This window comes from Propithecus coquereli, unplaced genomic scaffold (assembly GCF_000956105.1).
Source record: "Propithecus coquereli isolate 6110/MARCELLA unplaced genomic scaffold, Pcoq_1.0 Scaffold482, whole genome shotgun sequence".
In the NCBI taxonomy this organism is placed as follows: Eukaryota; Metazoa; Chordata; class Mammalia; order Primates; family Indriidae; genus Propithecus; species Propithecus coquereli.
Window position 1 is genome coordinate 1748663 of NW_012150641.1, and position 23225 is coordinate 1771887.

The 23225-nt window shown below is 47.4% G+C and overlaps 1 protein-coding gene across 1 annotated transcript in view; it reads right to left on the reverse strand.

Annotated features, from left to right (window-relative positions):
• DNAH2 (dynein, axonemal, heavy chain 2) overlaps positions 1-23225 on the reverse strand; it is a 102793-nt gene that overhangs the window by 18812 nt on the left and 60756 nt on the right. The window contains exons 40-63 of the mRNA XM_012655607.1: positions 20243-20461; positions 19905-20022; positions 19600-19736; positions 18897-19034; positions 18649-18807; positions 17220-17372; positions 16932-17023; positions 16407-16605; positions 16030-16254; positions 14996-15100; positions 13691-13879; positions 13397-13482; positions 13125-13255; positions 12837-12986; positions 12079-12246; positions 11669-11829; positions 10953-11092; positions 9657-9789; positions 9423-9562; positions 6348-6558; positions 6012-6128; positions 5688-5829; positions 4372-4541; positions 4154-4270 (exon numbers count right to left, since the gene is read on the reverse strand). Coding sequence (XP_012511061.1) covers positions 4154-4270; positions 4372-4541; positions 5688-5829; positions 6012-6128; positions 6348-6558; positions 9423-9562; positions 9657-9789; positions 10953-11092; positions 11669-11829; positions 12079-12246; positions 12837-12986; positions 13125-13255; positions 13397-13482; positions 13691-13879; positions 14996-15100; positions 16030-16254; positions 16407-16605; positions 16932-17023; positions 17220-17372; positions 18649-18807; positions 18897-19034; positions 19600-19736; positions 19905-20022; positions 20243-20461 — 3600 coding nt within the window. The remainder of the gene's footprint in view (positions 1-4153; positions 4271-4371; positions 4542-5687; positions 5830-6011; positions 6129-6347; positions 6559-9422; positions 9563-9656; positions 9790-10952; positions 11093-11668; positions 11830-12078; positions 12247-12836; positions 12987-13124; positions 13256-13396; positions 13483-13690; positions 13880-14995; positions 15101-16029; positions 16255-16406; positions 16606-16931; positions 17024-17219; positions 17373-18648; positions 18808-18896; positions 19035-19599; positions 19737-19904; positions 20023-20242; positions 20462-23225) is intronic.

A 23225-nucleotide genomic window follows, 5' to 3' on the forward strand; every position in this document is an offset into this window, starting at 1 on the left:
TTTTTTTAGCAACAAGGTCTTGCTCAGTCACCCAACCTGGAGTGCAGTGGCTCCATCACAGCTCACTGTAGCCTCTAACAGTTGGGCTCAAGCGATCCTCCAGCCTCAGCCTCCCAAGTAGCTGGGACTACCAGTGTGCACCATCACTCCTGGCTAATTTTTAAATTTTTTTGTAGAGACGGGATCTTGCTGTGTTGTTCTGGCTGGTCTCAAACTCCTGGCCTCAAGCGATCCTCCTGCCTCGGCCTCCCAAAGTGCTGGGATTACAGGTGTGAGCCGCCATGCCTAGCAGGTTCTGGTTTTAAATGGTTGCTGCCAGGCCTGGGTGGACAGCACTAGATCAAGTATGTGTTATTCAACTTTTTTATTTGGTGCTAAGGAGTCAATTGCGGTTAAAATCCTTAAATCCATGTGGTTTATCCTAAAGTTCAGGAGTTTGCTTTCCAGTTAAAATAAGTATGGGGAAGAGGTGAAAACCTTTCCTAAGAGGCAGTTTTCATGGCCTTAGCAATTCCTTGAAGAGAGGCAATGACACTAGCCACTGTGGCACAGACTGACTGAAGCCTGATTGTGACACGGGACAGGGAACCCAGAGCTCAAGGGGGGAAACTGAAATTAAAAGGATAGACACAGGATTTCCATCTGGGGTGATGAAAAGCTTCTGGAACTAAATAGTGGTGATGGCTGCACAACATGGTGAAGATACTTAAGGCCACTGCATGCACACATTAAAATGATCACAATGATAAATTTATGTGCATTTTGCCACAATCACCCTCCCCCCCAAAAAAGAAGGTATACATATATGGATTTCCAAACCCACAAATACAGTAAATGCTTACTGGCTGGACTGTATCTCTGACATTAATCTGTTGCTAGAGATTTCTCCCAGTTAAATTTGAGTTCACAGGTCATGGTTTCCAGATAGATAACTGACATTCCAATGAAGTTAAAACCAAGATTTTCTCCATGCATCCTCATTCTCTCAAATACCACTGGCCTTCTTGGGTCTTTTGCAACAATAACAACTGTTTTTTTTGGTAAAATAATTTTATCTGGAAGTCACCTATGCCTTACTAACTCCTTGAATTCTTTTTAATTCTCAAATGATGTTCACAGGAGACTTCATTTTGAACTCATACAGCCTCTGCGGTCTGAGGAAGTATATCCTTTCACAGGGACAAATAGCCCAGGTTACGGCTTAAGAAAATGGGTCTGCCCAGAGAACCCCTGCTATGGTCTGAATGTTTGTGTCCCCCAGATTCACTCAATCCCAAGTGTAGTAGCGTTGGGAGGTGAGGCCTCTGGGAGGTGGTTAGGACATGGGGGCGGAGCCCTCGGGAATGGGATGAGTGTCTCTATAAAGAGGCCTGAGAGCGGTTGTTTGTCCCTTCTGCCACGTGAGGACGCGCAGCAGGCACCACCTATGAGGGTCTGGCCTTCACCAGACACCGGATCTGTTGGTGTCTTGATCTTGGGACTTCACAGCCTCCAGAACTGTGAGGAATAAATTTCTGTTGTTTATAAATGACCCAGTATTTTGTTATAGCAGCCCAAATGGAACAAAACATCCCCTTAGCTAGAGACTGAGCAGAACAAGAAATTGGGGAGTATAGTTTGGGGACTTTAACTTAAGAATGTTGGATTCTAGATTTCGAACTCACAAAAGCAAGATCATTTTATTTCAGATTTTCATTTCTTTGAACTTTAGTTCACAAAGCAATTCAATTTTTGAAATTTAACTTCTCCCTGTGGGTTATATTCAAATTTGTGAAATTTGTGTGTATTGTTATTATTCTATTAATAGCACTTTAATGCTACCATTTAATTGCATTGCAAAGCCTCTGATATGTTATGTTGGACAACGTGACTAGACATAATAGGGAATGCTAAGTAGGAAAAAAAAGTGAATTTTCAACCTTGGGGATACAGTTGCCTTAAAGTAGATTAAGATTCTGTTCTGACCTATCTTAGAGCCTTCTGAAACGATTATCTAAGACAGTGGTTAGTAACACTTGTTGCATAACAGAATTGGGCCTGTGGAAAATATATTTTCAGGGCCCCAAACACGTGAGTAATAGCTAAAACTATCTACTCAAGATTTGTATTGATATGCAATATAGCTGGGCTCTGAGCCTCTTTCCAGACCTGGGCCCTAGTACCCCACACTGGCTTTCCCCCTTCTGGTTGGCTCTGACAGGAAGGCTTTTGAAATGCCGATTCCAGGCTCTGCTAGGGACTTTCACTTAACTGGCCTGGGATGGGGCCCAGACACCAGCACAGTGCCCAGGTATGAGGTTCTGTTAAAAGGTGCATTTGATTCTCAAACTTTGCAGCCTTTATCAGTAACAAAGGTGAAATTTTGTTTCCCTATCTGCTTTCTCTCACCTATTAGGGGTTCTCAAGTGTGCGTGTGGAGCCTCCACCAGGAGACCTAACAACTGGGTGCTCTATATATGTTTGTCCAGTGAATGATGTTGTTGGCAGTGGACCCCAGAGATCCCAATTTTCACATACAAAGGTAGCTACCCCTAATTATTTGGCCTATTTAGGTGAGAAACTTTTCCAAATGGATTGCCGCACCTATAATTATTCACATTTGGAAAAAGAGAGAGTAAAAGAGTGAAGGTTCCATGGAGGCTGGAAGGCGGCAGTGGCAGCAGGAAGGGGGCAGTGGAGAACAGGTGCAGGCAGAGCCCACCCCCCCACCCAGCCTGGCGGAGTGGCCTCAGGGTAGCCTCCCTGCTGCCGGGAAGGATGCCTGCAGCAGGAAAAGACAGCGATGAACCGGGGCCAGTGTGGCATGGAGTCAGGAAACTTGGGGTCCAGCCCCACTTAGCCAGTGACCTTGGGCTCAATAAACCTCGGGCTCCTCATGCAATCTGAGAAGGCTGGCCCTGGATGTTTTCCATAGTTGGTTTCAGGTAAAACATCTTGAAATTGTATGACTAGCTTCAATTATATAAAAATTTTAAATTTCTCTATAAAGATAGCATCAACAAAGAGGACAAGTGACGATCGAAAGGTTGGAAGCAATGAGTGTGTCCACCAAAGGGGGGCAGCTAAATAGATGATGGTGTAGCCACCTGCTGGAATATCACGCAGCAGTAAGAAGAAAGCAGAAACTCTTTCTGTACTGACGTGGACAATCTTTGGCTCACAACTAAATAAGACAGGAAGGTGCAAAACAATGGGTGTAATATAAAAAATGAAATATACATATATTTGCTTACATAAGCCTAGCCTCTAGATGGATAAACAAGAATTTGTAATATTGGTTGCTATCAGGGAGGGAAGGTTGGTGGCTGGAGAGCAGAAGGTAGGAGAGAAACTTTTTTTTTTTTTTGAGACAAGGTCTCACTGTCACCTAAGCTAGAGTACAGTGGCATCATCATAGCTCACTGCAACCTCAAACTCCTGGGCTCAAGTGATCCTCCTGCCTCAGCCTCCCAAGTAACTGGGACTACAGGCATGTGCCACCATGCCCGGGAAACTTCTTATTGCAAAGGGTTTTGTACCATTTGAGTTTCAAACCATGTGACTGTATTACCTTGGGGATATAGTAGTATTATCTACTAAATCAATGACAAAAAACAATCAAGGAGTAGACAGGAAGAATTTTGAATTCTTTTGATAATAGCATCTGGCCATTCTGCCTGGTTTGAGAGTTACTTGTGCAAATATCTTGTAGGAATCAACAAGGGGTCATCTAGCCTACTCACAGTAACTAACCCCCACCAGCCTCCGGGGCAACCCTGTCCCCGCCCAAGCACGTGCACAGACACTCTCACTTTGTTCCCGGTCCACAGCGGCAATGTAGACAGTCTTGACCCATGCCCTGGCAAAGACCTATTTGCCACACGGATTTCATCAGTTGAAATCTCAGGGCCCATCTCCACAGGCTATGACAGAGGTTGCCACCTCCCAAGTCAATCTTTGGAAGGGCTCCTGGTCACAGTGCCCTCTGAGCCTTTTTAACCTTTGTAATTGGCTTAGCTTTCTGAGCCAGGCGTAGCCCAATCTCAAGAGGGCACAGAGTGGGAGGGAGACAAGACTGGAGGAATGTAGAACGTGAGAAATGGGAGTAGAATTAGATGGGGAAAAATGGCAACAAAGCATTCCAGGAATCAGGGAGAGGGACCGTGAGCCTCACCTCCCGCAGCTTCTCCTGGGCCTCAGCAAGCGCTGCCTGCTTCTCTTGAAGCTGGGCCAAGGCAGCGTTCATTCGGATCCTTTTGGGCTCCACCACCCGATACAGCCGCCCATACAGCTGCAGGGAGACAGCCAGGCTGCGAGGGTTGCCCTGACCCAGACCCCATCCACCCAGCAGTGATCCTTCCTTCCCTCCAACCCAGCCCAGCCACCGCCTACCTCCATGGCCCGCACCCACATGCACAGGGACTTGGCAGCCAGGGAGACGCGGCCGATGATATCAGGCTGGAAGTCAGGCTGCGCACAGTAGGCCCCGATCTTCTTCAGAACCTTATCTGAGATATTGTCTTTATCAAAGTGGATCAGCGACTTGATGAAGTTCTGTTCCCCTGTGGGATGAAAATTAAGAGCTTCAGCCAGAGGGCCTAATTCCATCCTCCCTGTCCAGGTTTCACTTCCGCTGCTCAAGCATAGCCACAATTTTCCCTGCTCATTTCCGAAAACATCTAACCTAGTCCCCACTTCCTCCCTCTGAACATGCTCCTTTCTCTAGTCACTTGCCATCCCCCAGGGCCCTCCGCAATCTTCCTAGTTTATCTCCCGTCACTTGCATTTAACACTTGGCCAAGCCACCCTACACCTTACTCTTTCTCTATGTTTTGCACTTTCTTCTAGGGCAGGGGTCACCAAACCAAGGTTGCAGGCTATATTCTACCATGGGAACTCGAGCAGAGAAAACCACAAGATGAAACACAAGAGTCCTGTCTTCTATTTTCTGATTGTTGTCCCTTTTGGGAGTCTGAAGGCATTCCTGCCCTTGGATTCTGCATACATTCTTGTATCTTTAGGACAATTTTCCTTTTAGTACTTATGTAGATGTTCCTTGACTTACGATTGGGCTGTGTCCCTATAAACCTATTGTAAGTTGAAAATATCATAAGGCAAAAATGCATTTAATATACCTAACCTACCAGACATCATAGCTTGGCCCGGTCTACCTTAAACGTGCACAGAACACTTACTTTAGCCTACAGTTGGGCAAATCATCTCACACAAAGCCTATTTTATAATAAAGTGTTGAATATCGCATATAATATATTGGATGCTGCACTGAAAGTGAAAAACAGAATGATTATATGCATACTCCTGTAAAGTCGAAAAATCGTAAGTTGAACCATCGTAAGCTGGGGACGGTCTGTATTAAGATGAGCTGTTTTCTGTTACTTACAACCAAAGAATCCTTTTTTAATTTCATGCTTAATAATTAAATTCTAAAAGGGATACGAAATGTAGTTTTTGCTTTTTCTTTTTTTAATGAAAAGAAGTAGGTAACTTTGTAAAAAGCCCGAAAATACCAGCAACAACCAAAGAATCTTAGTTGATATTTATGTCTTCTGTTTCTTGTGAGGCTCTGTGCTGTTGAGGGAGAGAGGACAATGCCCCGTCCACCCCTCTCTCCGGGAGTCTGGCGCGCAGCGGATGATGCACAAACGCTATGTGACCTGCACTCGTTTGTCTCACGCTCTCTAGCTCACCTAGCTGCCTCTTGGCCTCTGCCCACGTGGGCTCATTTCCTCGAAGAATCATGACTGCCTGCATCACGATCTCCACTTGGGCGGGGGGCCGTCCGTAAGATTTGATCTCTCCTATATCCTTCTTGTTCAGAGATTCCAGGGCCTGGGGAAAGGGATTCACTGAGGGAGCAGGGCCAGAGGCCACTCAAGTGGTAAGACAGGCCCTTTTGGAGACAGGACATAGCTGAGGTGCCACCTCTTCTTCCCACTTCCCCAGGGACTTCCCCATTCCCTTCCCTGGGCTCCCTCCCTCCTGGCTCCCATCCTTTCGGATGCCCCTGGTACCCGCATGGCCTCTTCCAGGGCAGGCAATGCCTCTTCTAGATCCTTCTGGGCATTGTCAGCCAGTGCTTGACACTTGATTTCCTCAACTGCAATCTTTTCACTATTGGCTGTTACAGCCTAGGGTGAAAAGAGGACAAGGGTTTTTGTCTGTGCCTTGGGCAAAGGTGAGGGTGACAGTGTTGGTGGAAAAAATGAAAAAGAAAGCTAAAGAAACGTAAGGAGTGGGATGTGTGTCCCCAAGGCAGGGACCCAGTAGCTGGTGGAGATGGGGAAGCCTTTCTGGGGGCACCGGTGGGAGTGGGGGGCGTAGGGCAGGGCCGGCGCTGGAGCCTCCACCTTCTGCTGCTCGTCTGCTTCCCGCTTCTGCTGCACGATGATGACCAAGTACTCCTCGCACTGTTTCTGGAACTCGGCCACTTTTTTCTTGGCATCCTCCAGCTCCAACGACATGACTTGCACCTTTTCCCTAGTTTCATCGATCTTGAACAGTCCTGTCCGCAGCTTATTGGCTTGGTCCAGCAGCTCCTGTCGCTTCTCTGCCAGCAGCCTGGGAGAGAGGTAGGAGAAGGTGCATGGAGAGGCTGCGCTCCCAGAAAGTGGTGTCCTGTATCGTCCACCTGCCCCGTGTGTCCCGAGTCCCCGTCTGCCTTTCTGTTGCTACCACACCACGACCATGGTCAGGCTGTTATCATTCCCCACCTGGACTATTGCCCACAGCTTCCCAACGGGTCCTCTTGTCTTTGGGCTCTTATTCTAAAGCCACGGTCAGAGTCAGCTGTTTCCATCACCCTGCTTCCCCTGTCTTGCCCTGTTCCTGCTGTGCAGCAGGCAGGTGGGCTGCAGTGAACCAGAAAACATTAACCTGCCCCAAGGGGGCAGCCCTACCTCGGCTCCAGCCTGTCTTTTCTCTGTGGGAACGAATGTGGGCCCGGTATTGCCACAATTTCTGATTTTTTTTTTTTTTGAGACAGAGTCTCACTCTGTTGCCCAGGCTAGAGTGAGTGCCATGGCATCAGCCTAGCACACAGCAACCTCAGACTCCTGGACTCAAGCGATCCTACTGCCTCAGTGTCCTGAGTAGCTGGGACTACGGGCATGCACCACCATGCCCAGCTAATTTTTTCTATATATTTTTAGTTATCCAGATAATTTCTTTCTATTTTTTTCAGTAGAGACAGGGTTTCGCTCTTGCTCAGGCTGGTCTCGAACTCCTGAGCTCAAACAATCTGCCCCCCTCGGCCTCCCAGAGTGCTAGGATTACAGGCGTGAGCCACCACGCCCAGCCACAATTTCTGATTTTTAAAGAGAAGCTAGAAATCTGGATTTTTCCAAGCCTCCCAAGTTAAAACTTTAAAAATGTTGGCAACTGATTCAAAACATTTTCAGTATTGTTCAGGGAAAAAAAATGTCTCTGTGGGTTGTTTTCTGGACTAAGTGAAAAATGCAAGTAAAGGGTTTATCCCAGTGACCGGTAAATAGCAAACAGAAGGTAGAATGTCAGTCTGTGCACCCAGGGGAGGCAGGGACTTTATTTTGTTCACTGCTACGTTACAAGTATCCAGAATAGTGCCTGGCATATAGTAGGTGCTCAAAAAAATACGTGGTAAATAAATGAATAAATGTTGACTGCCATTATTATTGCAAATAGCTTTTTCTTCACCTTGATTAAAAATATGGAATCCAATAATGTTTTTCACATTTCTCTTACATCCTCCGAAGCAAATTATCATTGTGTTGTACACATAACACTTAAGTTAACAAAAACAAAATTAAGTTATTGAGTGGGGCCCAACTTAACGAACGAACATAAAATTTCGTACATAAAATTTCGAACATAAAATTCTTGGGATAGGACAAATCAAGATGGACAAATAAAAATAAAAAAAGAAAAGAAAAAAATTCTTGGGAACAGTGGTGTGACACTGTGATTTATAATAAGAAATATACATTTGGTCTTCGAGTCCATTTCCTGGCACACAGCTCCTAAAACCCTTGGAATCTCCAAAGTGACAAGTGTCTTTGTATACTAATGAGTTGACTGGTGGCTGGAGGTTGGTTGTCAGGGGCACCAACCATGGATTAGAGGGTTGTAGCTTTTAGCCCCAATCCTGACCTCCAGGTAGAGGAGCAGGGCCGAAGTTTGAGTTGATCACCAATGGCCAATGATTTCATCAATTGTGCCTCTGTAACGAAGTCTCCTTAAAAACCCAAAAGGACAGGGTTCAGAGGGCTTCCAGGTTGGTGAACAAGAACACATCCACATGCTGGCAGGGTGGCACGCCCCAACGCCACGGGGACAGAAGCTCTGCACTTGGGACCCTCAGGAACCTCACCCTACGTTCATTTGTATCTTTTAAAATATTCTTTGTAATAAATCAGCAATAGCAAGTAAAGTGTTTCCCTGAGTTCTGTGAGCCACGCTAGCAAATTAACTGAATATGAGGAGGAGGTCATGGGAGCCCCAATTTATAGCCGGTCAGTCAGAAGCACAGGTCAAACAGTCTGGGGCTCGTGACTGGCAGCCGAAGTGCGCGCAGTCTTGTGGGACTGAGCCCTCAACATGTGGGATCTGACTCTGGGTAGATAGTGTCAGGATTGAGTTAAACTGTAGGACACCCAGTCAGTGTCTGCTGGAGAAAATCCCCCACATCTGGTGTCAGAAGTGAAGTACAGACAGCTTCCCATATCCATGGATTCCACCAATAGTGGATAGAAAATACTGGGAAAAAAGTAGTGTCTGTACTGAACGTGTACAGACTTTTTTCCTTGTCATTATTCCCTAAACAATATAGTATAACTATAGTTATAGTATAACTTACATTGCATTTGCATTGTATTAGGTATTATAAGTAATTTGGAGGTGATTTAAAGTGTATGGAAGGATGTGTGTGGTTTATATGCAAATACTTGAGCATTTTGGTGTCTGTGGGAGATCCTGGAACCAACCCCCCACAGATGCTGACAGATGACTGTATTGTGTTGAGTCAGAGAGTAGGGAAAACACTTTGGTTTTTCTGTCTCACACAGGTGGAAAGTCTAGAAGACGTCAAAGGCAGACAGGAAAGGACTGGTTATATTATGGCAATGTTCCAGTTACATTGTGGTTGGAACAAGACATAGAAACATTATTCAAGAAAACAAGGATGGAGAGAGAGTGTGGAGGGGGTCAGACCCTGGGAACGTAGCCAGAGGGCTCTAGGGATGGCCACAACCACAGGAAGCCCCAACTCTCTCTTACTAACTTCCCAGGCAAAACTAAGATCTTTGTTTCTCTGTCCTTCCACATCAGCACCCAGGTTCGTGGGACGGTCCCCATGGCCAGCTCCTGGGTGTTTCCATTACATCATTTCACCAAGTCCCCCCAAAGACGCCAAGCCCCCGGCCCTCCACATCCCTTGCTCTCCTTCATACTTCTTATATCCAGACACGAGTTCTAGGTAGTTGGTGGGTGTGACGTAGTTGTATCTTCGAAGTTCCAACAGCATCTTCTGGGAATACTGAGCCACTGACCAGTGCATGGTGACAAAGATCTGGGCCACCTTCCTGTGGATCTGAGGCCAATGATACAGTACGGAAGATGAAGGCAGATGGAGAACGGAAGTGGGAGGGAGGTCGGGGTGTGATGAGATGGGAGGAGGGGCTCACATTCTCCTGAGTTCCCAGGTCCACTCCCACAAGGTACTTCTCAGCCACCTCTAGCAGGGCCTCTCGGGGCCACTCCGAGAACCAGTCGATGGTCGTGCAGTTCACCAAGGCTGGGTACTGGCGGATCCAGTTCCTGGGAGGGGATTTGAGAAGCAGTAAAGTCCACGCACAGATGCAGCCTCCAGCTGCTGGCTGCACTGCCACGCACCCGCCTGCTCTCTAGGAACCCGAACGCCCCATCCTCGTGCTCCTGCAGCTCCTTGCTCACATTGTGCTCCCAGAGCTTGCTCAGTGGAGCGTTTAGAAACAGGTTCTAGAGATGGGGTTCCACATTTTCTAGGTGTAGACCTTGGGCAAGTATCTAACCTCTTTGAATGTCAGTTTCCTCGTCTCTAAAATGGGAATAACAATAAATACTAACAACGGTTGTTGAGAAGTTCAAAGAGGTGGTGCATGTAAAATGCTTAGCGTAGCACCTGCACACGGTACACACAGCATACACCATCAACGTTAACAACAAAAACAGATTGGTAACCCACACCGCCTCCCTGCACAAGTTTTCTACCTCCTCCTACTTTCTGATGCCCTTAAAAGTCTAGTCAAATCAAGAATGGCTAAAGAAAATGTGGTATGTAATACAACAGAATATTATTCAGCCTTAAAAAAGAAGGAAATCCTGTCACATGCTATGCATGAGTAAACCTTGAGCACATCACGCTAAGTGAAATAAGCAAAGTCACAAAAAGACAAATACTGCACGATTCCACTTACACGAGGTGTCTAAATTAGTCAAACTCACAGAGACAGAAAGCAGAACGGTGGTTGCCAGGGCTGGGGGGAGGGCATGGGGAGTTGTTGTTTAATGGGGACAGAGTGCTACTTAGAGAAGATGAGAAAGTTCTAGAGATCTGTTGCACAACAATGTGAATAGCCGTAACACTACTGAACTGTACTCTCAAAATGGTTAAAATAATAAATAGTATGTTGTGTGGTTTTTACCACAATTAAAGAGTAAAAACAAAAAAAAAAAAAAAAACAAAACAAAAAAAAAACCACCAACCAAAAAAAAAAAAAAAAATCTAGTCACACCAAAAGGAAATGGATGACTCCCGTGTCAACTGAGAGCACTTCCTGACAGAAGGCACAGTCTACGGAAAGGAGCAGGGTGAGCCAGGCGGGAGAGCCTGCTGTCAGTGTGACAGTAGCTTCCAGAAAGCGCAGCAGACCAAAAGCAGGGAGGAGCAGCGTGGGAAGAGTGCTGGGCCCACAGGGAGAGGAGACTGTAACAGGAGTCACCTGAAGGGGTCCCCCACGGGGCTGAGGCAGAGCACGATGTGCAGGTTGTTCCGCACACGATCGATAAGGTAGGCGAAGAGGCTGTCTGACGACTCGGGCACCTGCTCCGCCCGGGCCTGGTCTATGATGTGTGACTGGATCTGGACAGAAGCCGCGCAGGGTCAGAGGGCTGACATTTCAGCGGCAGAATCAGCAGGGGCAGCAGGTTAAGCAAGGCTGACAAGCCATGGGCTTTTCTTAATTTTTAAATTTTTTTTTAGAGACAGCATCTCACTGTGTGGCCCAGGCTGGCAGTAGCTTGACTGTATTCACTGTAACTTCAACCTCCTGGGCTCGTGATCCTCCGGCCTCAGCCTCTCGAGTAGCTGGAATTATAGGCCTGTGCCACCACAGCTGGCTAATTTTTAAATTTTTTTTTTTTTTTCAGAGATGGCATCTTGCTGTGTTGCCCAGGCTGGTCTTGAACTCCTGGCCTCCAGCAATCCTTCTGCCTCAGCCTCCCAAAGTGTTGGGATTACAGGCATAAGCCACCATACCCAACCCCAAGGTGAGGGCTTTAAAGCAGCTCTGCCCAGTAGAGTCCCTGGAGGGGACCTTCAACCTTCTGGGGGTGGGGCGTGAGCTGGGTGCTACAGTATCATATCTGGGAGCGGTGGTTCTTCAGTAGTTGGTTAGGCCAAAGAACCAACTGGTCATGAGCGTGGAAGGAATCATACCTCTTCAAATTCATCAGACTTGTAGAGATTGGGGACCTCGCCTGAGCTGAGGATGTTGTTAATGTCCTCTAGGAAGGATTCGTCAGCAATTTGGGTGTCCACAAAAAGGAAGGACGTGGCCTTGAGCTCTACCCCAGCCTGGCGATATAGACGCTTGATATCTGGCCAGATGAGGAAAGGAGAAAGGGGACAGAACAGACTCACTTCAGAATCCCCGTCCTGTGCCTTGTTCCTGTCTGAGATTTAGGCACCTGCCCCAGTCTGCCACAGACACCATCCTACACCCAGCTCAGGCCAGGCCCACTCCCCCTCTGGCTTCCACCTCTCCTCTCTGTTGTCACAGGAACTCAGGCACCTGATCTTTCATTCCTAGCCCCAAACCCTCCTCCATTTCAGAAACCCGGGTATACCATCTCGGAACTCCTGCTTCCGATAATGTTTGGTGACCTCGATCTGGAAGGTGATGTACTCGCAGATGGATGAAGCCAAGCGAGCCAGGCTCTGGCGTCCACTGCCCCCAATGCCCACCAAGAGCATGTTGCCCCGAGGCTGTCCAATCACCCGCACGATCCGTGTGACTGGGAATGGGAGTGATCAGGGTAATAAGTCAGCTGAACAAACTCAGGGGCCTGCAGGCCCTAGGCTAGGGATTGGGACCCCTGAAACTGAAGTAGAGGAACCAAGAGTGTGGGAAGAAGTTGCTGAGGCCCTGGGAAGCAACTCTTTTTTTGTTTTCGGACAGTGTCTTGCTCTGTCGCCGGGGCTGAAGTGCAGTGGCATCATCACAGCTCACTGCAACCTCAAACTCCTGGGCTCAAGTGGCTGAGACATGCACGACCACACCTGGCTAGTTTTTCTATTTTTTTGTAGAAACAGGGTCTCGCTCTTGCTCAGGCTGGTCTCGGACTCCTGGCCTCAAGTGACCCTCCCTCCTTGGCCTCCCAAAGTGCTAGGATTACAGGTGTGAGCCGCTGTGCCCGGCCGCAACTCAACTTTTAACCTCCACCTTGTCCGTTAAACACCCATTGCTACAAGGGCATCTGGGGCCAGGGAGGAAGGCAACTTTTGGGACTTGATTTGGGAGACAGCTGGAAAGGGATCCCTATTTCCTTAGAAATGCCCCATAATTGGGATGACAGGGAAGGGGATGTGAGTAGCAAGTGCTCACTGTGTTCAATGGCCTCTCGGAAGAGCACCAGCTGCATGGGCACAACAGTGGGTGACAGGTTGTACTCGTTGAGAGCTGTCTCCATGGCTGTCTTCAGTACTGTCAGATCTGTGAGGTCTTCGTACACCTTGGGCTCCCTCAGGAAGTCCCCTGGGCCATGGGAAGGCTCGGAATCTCAAATGCCTGGGCCTCCCCAGACCTCCCCCCAGGGCCCTGCACCCTAACTCTCCTTCCAACCCCAATCTCCTAAGGGTCACAGGCCCACAGCAGTCACAGCTCCTGGCTCACCAAAGATAGGAGGACGTTTGTTGGGACAGAGGTTATGAAACGTGAGGTCAAAGAAAGTGCCGAGTTTGTCACTTATGATGCCCGTGAAGGCTTCCATGTCTGCTGCATCGACCAGTCGGTCAGAGAAGACTCTGGTGGGAGGCATTTGGTGTGAGATCTGGGAATAAAGTGGGGACTTGGCCTGGGGAAGGCAGGGTCAGGCCAGTGGTGAGGGCAGCGGGGATGGAGCAAGCTAAGGAAGTCTGAATCTGGCCAGGGCACGAGCATGTCACCTGAAACATTCATGGATCCAGAGTCGTGTGATGCTGGACTTGGTATCGTGGAAGTCCTTGTTGGCTCTAAGCATGCCCTGGAACACCTGGGAAGAGAAGCGAGTGCGGGATGGAGGGAGGAAAGGGATTCCCTCCAGAAGGTTTAAAGATAAGCCCAGAGAACGTGGCATTTTAGGGTGAGGGTGACCTTCAGTGCACAGTATGCTATGAGTTCTAAGGCTTATTTTGAGAAAAAGAGAATGCCGCTAAGGAGGCTGTGCCGAGCAAAAGGGACAGGGTCAGCCCCAGAGTCACCTTGGAGATGTCCCGAAGGTTGAAGAGGTAATGGATCTTGGCAGGAGTGGGCAGGAAGCGCTGGACCACAGTATTGTACACGTCCAAGGTGGCCTCGGTCACCACGTTCCCAATGGGCTTCACCTCCTCCTCAAAGTCTTGAAGCTTCTGATTGATCATGGTGCCGAATATGCGGGTGACCTGAGACTCCTGGGAACAAGCCCCGGACTCACTCTCAGCGGCGCCCCCTCCGCACCAGAGGCAGGGCGGTGCCAAGGTGAGCGAGGAGCTCGGCTCATGGGCAGAATTTAAGGGGACAGCAAAAAAAAAAAAAAAAAACCCAACTCAAAAATAAGAGAAATAATAAATAATATTTTAATACAATATTTAAAAATCAAAACTAATGGAAAATACGCCTGAGGAGCGAATACAAACATTTTCAATAAAGACAGGTCGGGATTATTGACTTCTTTTGCCTCAGCTCCAATATGGGTCAGCATACTGCGCAGTACTTCTTTAAATTTTTGGTATTTGGTTTACTATGAATTGTTGGCATTAATTTTAATTTTAAAAAATATTGCATTAAAATGTTATTTCTGGCCAGGCGCGGTGGCTCACGCCTGTAATCCTAGCACTCTGGGAGGCCAAGGCGGGCGGATTGTTTGAGCTCAGGAGTTCGAAACCAGCCTGAGCAAGAGCGAGACCCCTGTCTCTACCAAAAATAGAAAGAAATTAATTGGACAGCTAAAAATATATAGAAAAAATTAGCCGGGCATGGTGGCGCATGCCTGTAGTCCCAGCTACTTGGGAGGCTGAGGCAGAAGGATTGCTTGAGCCCAGGAGTTTGAGGTTGCTGTGAGCTAGGCTGACGCCACAGCACTCTAGCCTGGGCAACACAGTGAGACTCTGTCTCAAAAAAAAAAAAAAAAAATGTTATTTCTCCTGATCACTGAGTTTTTTGGTACTCCTCCCCTTAAATTCTGCACGGAGGTGAGCACCTCACTTGTTTTGCCCTAATCCTGGCGCTGCTCTCAGCGCTCAGGTTTGTAGGATCTATTAGTAAGTACCTTCCTTAGTCTGTTTGGGCCCCACCGAATCCACTGCGGCCCCTTGGGACCACAAGGCTTCACCTTCCAGAGCCAGCAAGCTACACACCCAGCCTGTCGCTCTCCTAATTCAGGAAATGCAAAGGCTCCTACAGATGATCCCACCTCCATGCCTTACAGCTCCCTGTACACAACTCTGCTCAGGCTGCCTCGACCCCCTCCTACTCTGGGACAATACCCCCCACCCCGACCCCCGCAGCCTCCCCTCCAACGCCCTCACTGTGGGGAAGGTCATGTTGATAATGTTGAAGCGACTCTGCAGCCTTGGGGAGATGACAGTCCGTCCGCCCCCGGGGGGACCCATGGCGGCCATCAGGAACATGTCCTAGACAGCAAAGACAAGACAGGGCAGAGGCAGATGGGGAGAGGCAATGAGATGAGGCACAAGAAGAGGGAGGATTCAAAAGGGGCAGGGGGAGAGACAGTAAATGGAGGGACAAAGAGGAAGAGGGACAGGGACAGGTAAGAGGGAGAAACATGCAGTGATGCGGGCAGGGCAAGGTGAAGTGCAGGAGGGGATTAGGGAAAGCATTTTTAGAATTATTCACGTCATGCATTTGTCTTTATTTCATCGTTATAATCCATGTACCCAGATTAGAAAATACAGGCAAGTAAAAAAAAAACCCTAACATTTTGATTATGTCTTCTAGACTTTCTCTTTTTTCTTGTAAATTGTAAACATCTATACACGTGTGTGTGTGTGTTCTCTCTCAGAATTATGAATATATCACTAGGCGAGTTTTTGACCCTGAGTGCCAGATAGATGGGCACCCAGGATCAGGCCACTGATTAAAGAAAGAGAAACAAGCTGCTCAGCGCGTAGAGGGAGGAGATCCGGGACTGAAGACAGATGCCGGGTCGTGGGCAGGGAGCTGAGAACTGACACCCGGGACGTCACTGCAATAGCAGGAGGCAGAGAAGACACAGCGGTATGGAGTTTGGACCCTGGGCTTCTACACAGTTCCAGGTGGGGGGCCAGGTTGGCATGTCAGTGTCGTATCAGAGGCCTGGAAAGCAGTGGAAGTTGGAGGACAGGATCCTTTGGTCACAAGTGTAGGGCAGGTTAGTGAGGAGAGTTAATATTTAATAATATTAATCAGAGTGGATAACTTAGGAGCCAGATGTCTAGGTCCTGAGGAAGAGGCAGGACACTCTGCATGAGAAGAAATAAGGATGGGAGGATGATAGCCTAGGGTCCCAGTGGAGCAGAGACCGAGCCTGTCACAGGGGAGAACAAATTCTTGGGACACTTACTCGAATGTACTTGATGGTCTGCTTTGTACGGTCGTACCAGAAGCCATAGTCAATCCAGAGGCGAATCAGCTCCAGGGGTGGCTGGGACCCAAACGTGTCCTTAGCTGGCATATTCAGGTCATCCATAAAGGTGATCATGCTTTTGCCCCCAAATGGCACATAGACACCCTTGGTTCGCTTCTCAACCCTGCTCTCAATGATGCTCTGCACGTTGTTGGATGTGGTCTGGTGAAAGAGGTACAGAATGAATGTTCGTGTCCCCAAGAGACATGGGGAGACATACGAGAAGAGTCAAGCAGATGCCTGGATCCCAGGGGAGAGCAGAAGGCAGGGAGAGCACGGGGAGCTGGCGGCCTGGCCCTGGGTCCCCCACACACCTGTGCAGACATGTTGACAATTAGCACCGACCACTGGCTGGAGGGCAAGGACTGCAGGACACTCTGGGCAATGGAGGTCTTCCCAGTCCCCACGGGACCCACGAGCAGGACAGGATTCTGGTTGGCCACCAAGTTGCTCACCAGGTAGTTGTAGCGAACAGTGTCGATGGTGGGCACCACGATCTTGTAGAAGGGGGCACTAGGGAGGAGCAGGAGCCGTGTGTGTCTCGAAGACCATCACCCACTCCTTTCTAACTCCCACTTCCTTCTTCCTCCCAGTGTTTATCTTCCTTGGCATCACCACCCTATAATCACCAACCCTGCCTCCTGGGGGGCCTGGGAATTGGGCATTCCCTTAAGGTCCCTGTCCCGAGTCCTGTCCCTAGGTCCTCAAGAGTCAACCCTTCTCTGGGATCCACCCTCTCCTCTCTGCCATTCACTGTTGCTCTGAGGCCCTGTCTCTCCTTCCATCTCTCCCACCAGCTGCAGCCCCAAGCCCTCCCCACATCCAGGCTCTGCTCGTACTTTGGAGGGTAGCGCCAACTCTTAGGGAGCTTATCTTCAAATGATGTCCAACTCCGCATCTTGGGGTCCACAAAGTACTCGTACACTGTGTCCTGGGGAGGCATGTGTGCTGGTTACCAAAGCCTTCCTTTGGCCCTCCCCAGCCCAGAGGACCAGCTCCCAGACCACTGTCGGGGAGAAAGGGAGTGGGCTGGCAGGCTGAAACTTAAGCAGAGCCTGAGGAATGGAGACGCCTGTGGGGTCTGGAAACACAGGACAAATAAAACGGCTGGGTGTGGGCGCCCTGACCTTATTGGGAAAGGAGCCCTCGATCTCTCGGAGGTAGCTGTCAATCTTCTTGCGGCCCTCCTCGTCCACAGAGGCACACACAGACCAGATCATGCTGAACACAAATGTCATCTCTACCATAGTGCCATAGTTCTCACTGTCAGCTGGGTTCACCTGCCAGGAAGGAGAGAAAGGAAAATACATAACCCACACCTATAAGAGATGGAGGGGTCTGTTTGGGCAGGTCAACACAAGAGTTTAGAGTCTTCCTCCTTTCCTGGCTCTATTTGGAAAACCACACAGTTGTGCGTGTTTATCTACAACCTACTGAAATTTTACATAAACCTGAAACTCCTTGTAGCTTAGCAGTTGTCCTGAGCTTCCTCTCTGCTGAGTCATAAAGACACGGTGTCATCTGGCCATACCAGGCCTGCCCTGGAGAAGCACCCATGGGTGCTCAGGAGATAGGCCCAGGGACATTCGTGGTGACTGGTTTGTAACTGCAAAAAATTGGAGATGACCTTAACATCCACCAGCAGAGGGATGGAAAAGTAAACTGCAGTGTTCTGCCGTGGAATAGTACAGAGCAGTTAAAGCTATGAGATGAACCTACATGCAGCGATATAGAACTTAAAAACATATTTTTGATTTAACAAGCATGTTCGGTACACAGCATGATGCATTTTTTAAATGCACCACATTTTCTATGGACACCTACGGGCTTGTATGTAAATGTGCATTTATCAAAAAGGCCTGGAATGACACAGACATGCTACAGTAGTTACTTGTGTGACAGGGACAGGAGACCAGGATTGGGAAGAGGAAGGTGATCAATAAGGACTTTAGCTTTATAAGAAAAATTCTAATTTTTATAAGGAAAACTAGATTCAATGATTACTTGTGTACTCAAAAATTCAAATTTAAAATGTACCAACTTAATAGTGGAAACAGCATACTTAGAGCTCATGCTCTCAGCTTAAATATCAATTAATCTGAAAAATTTTAAAACCCCTCTCATCAGCTTAGGCTGGGAACTCCCTCTAGCAGAAATAGTATCCCAAAGCCTCACTTATACCAAGACCTGTTATAAATGTTTGCATTCTGAAAGGATTTTGAACTATCTTCAACTCCCAAAACACGGGTAGGAAATTACAGCCAGACCACTGTGGACCATATTCAATTTAAAATCCCTAGTCTGACCTTTCAGCTCAACACACACACACACACACACACACACGCACACACACACACATGCACACATGCACACATGCACACACACACATGCACACACATGTGCACCCTCACTGCCTCCTTGGTCATGGAGGCCTCCCCTTGGAGTCTCTGCTCCACTCAAGTCCGCAGTTCAAACTCTCTGAGACACACCGTTTCCCTGAAGTTGTCCCAGTGACATTATGAGCCCTTCCTGTCATGGTCTGCGCCCTCCACTTACCCCATTCTCTGGCGTGGCCAGGGCTGAGTACAGCTTGCAGAGGGAGATGATACCACTGTACTCGGGCAGGGGCACCAGCTCGCTGCAGTTGTCCTTCTTAAAGGTCAGTATCCTGTTGATGAACTTTTCGAACATGCGTTGAAGGGTCTCTGCCTCAGCCTAGAGTTGAATAAGAAGAGACTCTTTATTCACTCCTGGAGCCCGTGGGCCACCCTGGTTACCTCCCCTCTGCTCAGTTTCCTTCACACCTTTGACCTCTTCTCTAGCCATGACTGAACATAGGGCTTCCAGCCAAGGTCTACGTAGTCGGTGTAGACCATCCCGCAGCGAGAGACGGTGGCTGGAGAGGCCATGGCCAAGTTCTCCACTTCGAACAGGAGAGACACCTAAGGACATACTTTCTTCAGATGAGAGAAACCTTATCTTCCTCTCCATCCCCCCGTCAATAATAATGAAAACACCCCAGAACCCGATGCCTCCAGTTATTGCTATCAAGCACCACCCAGCAGGGAGAATAGAGGCCTGACGTTTACAAATGGTTTGCTTTTTAAAAGAAATTAGAGCTTAGTCAAGGTCATCCTTATGAAAAATCACTCCTGTGCTCGTGTTGTTTGAGTGGGTGGCAAGGGTGTGCTTGACAGCCATGAGTTCATACTCCTGGGTGACCGGGGAAGCTCGTGCCTCCTGTGTCCGTGGGAACACGCTGAGGCCACACGGTGCTTGCTTGTACACAGGAAGTGCTTTCTTACCATCGTTCTCCTACAGTTGTTCACCACGCTAGGCAAAGCATTTTTTCTTCAGCCACAGCTTTCCCTGAATCCAGCCTCCTCCTCCCCAGCTCTTTCCTGCAGAACTCATTCTTCTCTCAGACTTCTGGCGCTCCCCCAGCCCCTGGCTCGCGCCCTCCACGTTCCCACCCTGCAGGGCCCAGGTGGTCCCTGCATCCTCTACCTGCTCAGGCATTGCAATGCGCTCGCCGTTGATGAGGGTCAACACCTTGTTATCGTCCATGACCGAGTTCATGCTCTCGATCCACAATGTGTCCACGGGGCCATCAAAAAGGATCCACTTCTCATCGGGTTTCTCGTCTTAGTGGAAGGTAGATGATAAGGAAACCAGGAAACTGCACCCCTCACCTCCCTCATGTTCACACTCCTCGGAGATGCATGCCTACACTTCCTTGTGCTTCAGCATTCCCCAGACTGCCCACAGGAGATTGGGTATCTGCTCTCCCCACGCTGTGAGCCTTTGGATACCTGCACATGCCATCCTCATGACACTGGACAAGACGCCATCTGTCCATTCATTGGTGTTGAGGTCATATTCCCCATACAGTTCCCCTAGGGACAGTGCCTTGGGGTTCAAAGGGAACTCCTGAAAAATGACATCAGAAGTGGGTTTTGAGTTTCTGGTAGACAAAAATCCCAACATCCCCCTTTATTTCCAGCTCCTCTCCCAGGTTCTTGTTTTGCCCCTTCTCTCTCATTGGCCCTGGGCTGCCCTGGACCCAGGCACAGCCCTCCCTGGCCCCCAACCAGCACGTCTTCCTGCTACTCAAGCCTCTGCCACTGACTGCATTGTCCCAACTCCGTACTCTAACAATGTTGAAATTGAGGTCTCCAGCAAGGCACAGAGAGGACAAGGAGGCCTGCAGGATGCGCCACGAGGTGGTCTTGCCGCTGCCTGTGCCACCCACGATCATGGTGGAGTGGCGGGAGTTCTTGGTTTCGTACAACTGGAAGACCTTGGTGAGGGTGAATGGCGTGCTCTGCAGGCCCATGTCTCGAATCTCCTGCTCAACAGTCTCCCGCAGCTGAGGGAAGAGAAAATACAGGGAGTGGAAAAAAAGGATGAGGCCTCCAAAGGACTTTCAAACTCTCCCCCGTGCGTGGGAGGATATGTTCCAACTGTTAAAAATGGCACCTTTGGGCTGGGCGCGGTGGCTCAAGCCTGTAATCCTAGCTCTCTGGGAGGCCGAGGCCGGCAGATTGAGCTCAGGAGTTCGAAACTAGCCTGAGCAAGAGCGAGACCCTGTCTCTACTAAAAATAGAAAGAAATTAATCGGACAACTGAAAATATATAGAAAAAATTAGCCGGGCATGGTGGCACATGCCCTATAGTTCCAGCTACTCGGGAGGCTGAGGCAGGAGGATCGCTTGAGCCCAGGAGTTTGAGGTTGCTGTGAGCTAGGATGATGCCATGGCACTCTAGCCCAGGCAACACAGTGAGACTCTATCTCAAAAAAAAAAAAATGGCACCTTTGCACTCTAGCAGTCGTTCATTCACTGGGAAGCTGGCCGGTTGCAGCTAGGACACTGGGCTCTAGAGAAGGCTGACCTGGTTCCCAGCTGTCAGCTGTGTGATCCTGGGTAAGTTACTTCTCCAATCCTCAGCTTCCTTATCTGTGCAACACCAGACATGTAGCTCTACACATTTTTTCTATTATTATTCAACAAATATTTATTAAGCCTCTACAATATGTGCCAAGCACAAGCTGAGTGTATATGGCTGAGAACAAAATAGACCTCATCCTATTGCAGAGCTCACAGTCTGGTGAGAAAGCCTGACTGATAGTAAAGAAATCATCACCTAAGTTAAAAAGTAATGCTTATAGAACCGTGCCATATGGATCGGTCCCAGAGTAGTGTGACATTTTCAAACACACAGCTCATGCAACCAAATAATTTCAAACAGATGCAAGATCTTTACTTGTATTTCTCAAACACCACTAAGAGGCCTCACCAACACAACTTCCTTCTGCTATCTGAGAACTGGTTTGGTTAGGATGTTTGTGTGTGTGCATGTTTAATGTCATACCACAAGTTTAATGTCACATTTTCTATTTAGTCAGTTAAAAATATTCTCTAATTTCTTCTTTGACCCATGAGTTATTTAGAATTGTATTGCCTAATTTCCAAACATTTGGGCTTTTTCTAATTATATTTTGTCACTGATTTCTAGTTTAATTCTATTGTGGTCAGAGATTATCCTCTGTATAATTTTAATCATTTGAAATTTATGAGACTTATACTTAGTAATCCAGTATATGGTCAGTTTTGATAAATATTCCATGTGTACTTGAGAAGAATGTATCTGCAATTGTTGGATGCAATGTTCCTTATGTGTCAGGTCAAATCTGTTAAAAGCATTCAAATCTATATCTTTATGGATTTTTTGGTCTGTTTTCTTTATTAATTTCTAAGAGAAATATGTCAAGATCTCCCACTAGGGTTGTGGATTTATCTATTTTTCCTTTTATTTCTGTCAATTTTGTTGTATGGATTTTGTAGCTATATTATTAAGCACATACAAAGTTCGAGTTGTTATATCTTTTTGCGCCTTGGTCCTTTTATCATGACAAAATATCTCCCTTTGCCTTTAATATTGCTTTCTGCCATAAAGTCTACTTTGCCTGATATCAGTAGTTAACGCTGTGATCAGAAAATGTGGTCTGAATATATTCCTTAGAAATTTACGAGGCAGATGTATGGTCAATTTTCCTGAATATTCTATATGTGTTTGAAACATGGTTATTCTTCAATTCTTGAGTCCAATTTCTATAGATATCTATTAAATCAAGATTTTTAATTGTGTTGTTCAAATCTTCTATAGCCCAACTGATTTTCAGTGTGCTTGATCTATTAGTTACTAAGTGATGTTAAGATTTCCACTACGATAGTAGGTTTGTCTGTTTCTCCTTATAATTCTGAAAAATTTGCTCTGCTTATTTTGAGGCTATATTATTAGGTTCATCCAAAATTCAGAATTGTTATATCTTCCTGGTGAATGGAAACTTTTATTATTATGAGATGGCCCTCTGTGTCTAGTAATGCTTTTTGCTTTAAAACCTATGTTGTCCCACATTGCTACCCTACCTTTCTTGTGATTGGTATTTACCTAATATATCTTTTGCTATTTTTTGACTATTCTTTGACCCTTTGTCTTAAGTTTTAGGTGTGTCTCTCATAAACGCTATTAAGTATTAGTTTAACAATGCATACTATTCAATATGTGATTACTTTTCCTTTCTTGTACAACTTTTTAATTTTCCCTATGGGCTAATAGTTGCTATACATTTGCTTAGTTTTTAATATGCTTATCTCTGACACACAATTCCAAACTCTAACAGTTGACTAAATCTTTCACAGTGATTTTCACATGGGGATCAATTTCTTCTTCTTAAAGAAATTCTCCTGAAGCCTTCAGACTTGCTGCAATCTGGACTGGCTTCCATCCTATGACCAGTGCACGCTGCCATCCCATGACCTACACTCACCATCATCCCAAGGATTATGTTAGCCTCTCCCTTGCACTGAATCCTCTGTTTCCCGCCTTCCCTGTCATGGTATGCTCCTGGATTTTAGTAGAGCACACTCTCTAGTAGCTTTCTGAGAAAGGATACATTGGAAACATTTTTTTTTTCTTTGAGAGTCTGCATGTCTGAAAATGTCTCTGATCTAGCCTCCTCCATGACAGGTTGGCTGGGTATAGATTTTGAGGTCAGAAATAATTTTCATCCAGTGTTTTGGAGGCTGCTTCATTGCTTATGGATTCAATGTTGCTATTGAGAAGTCTGA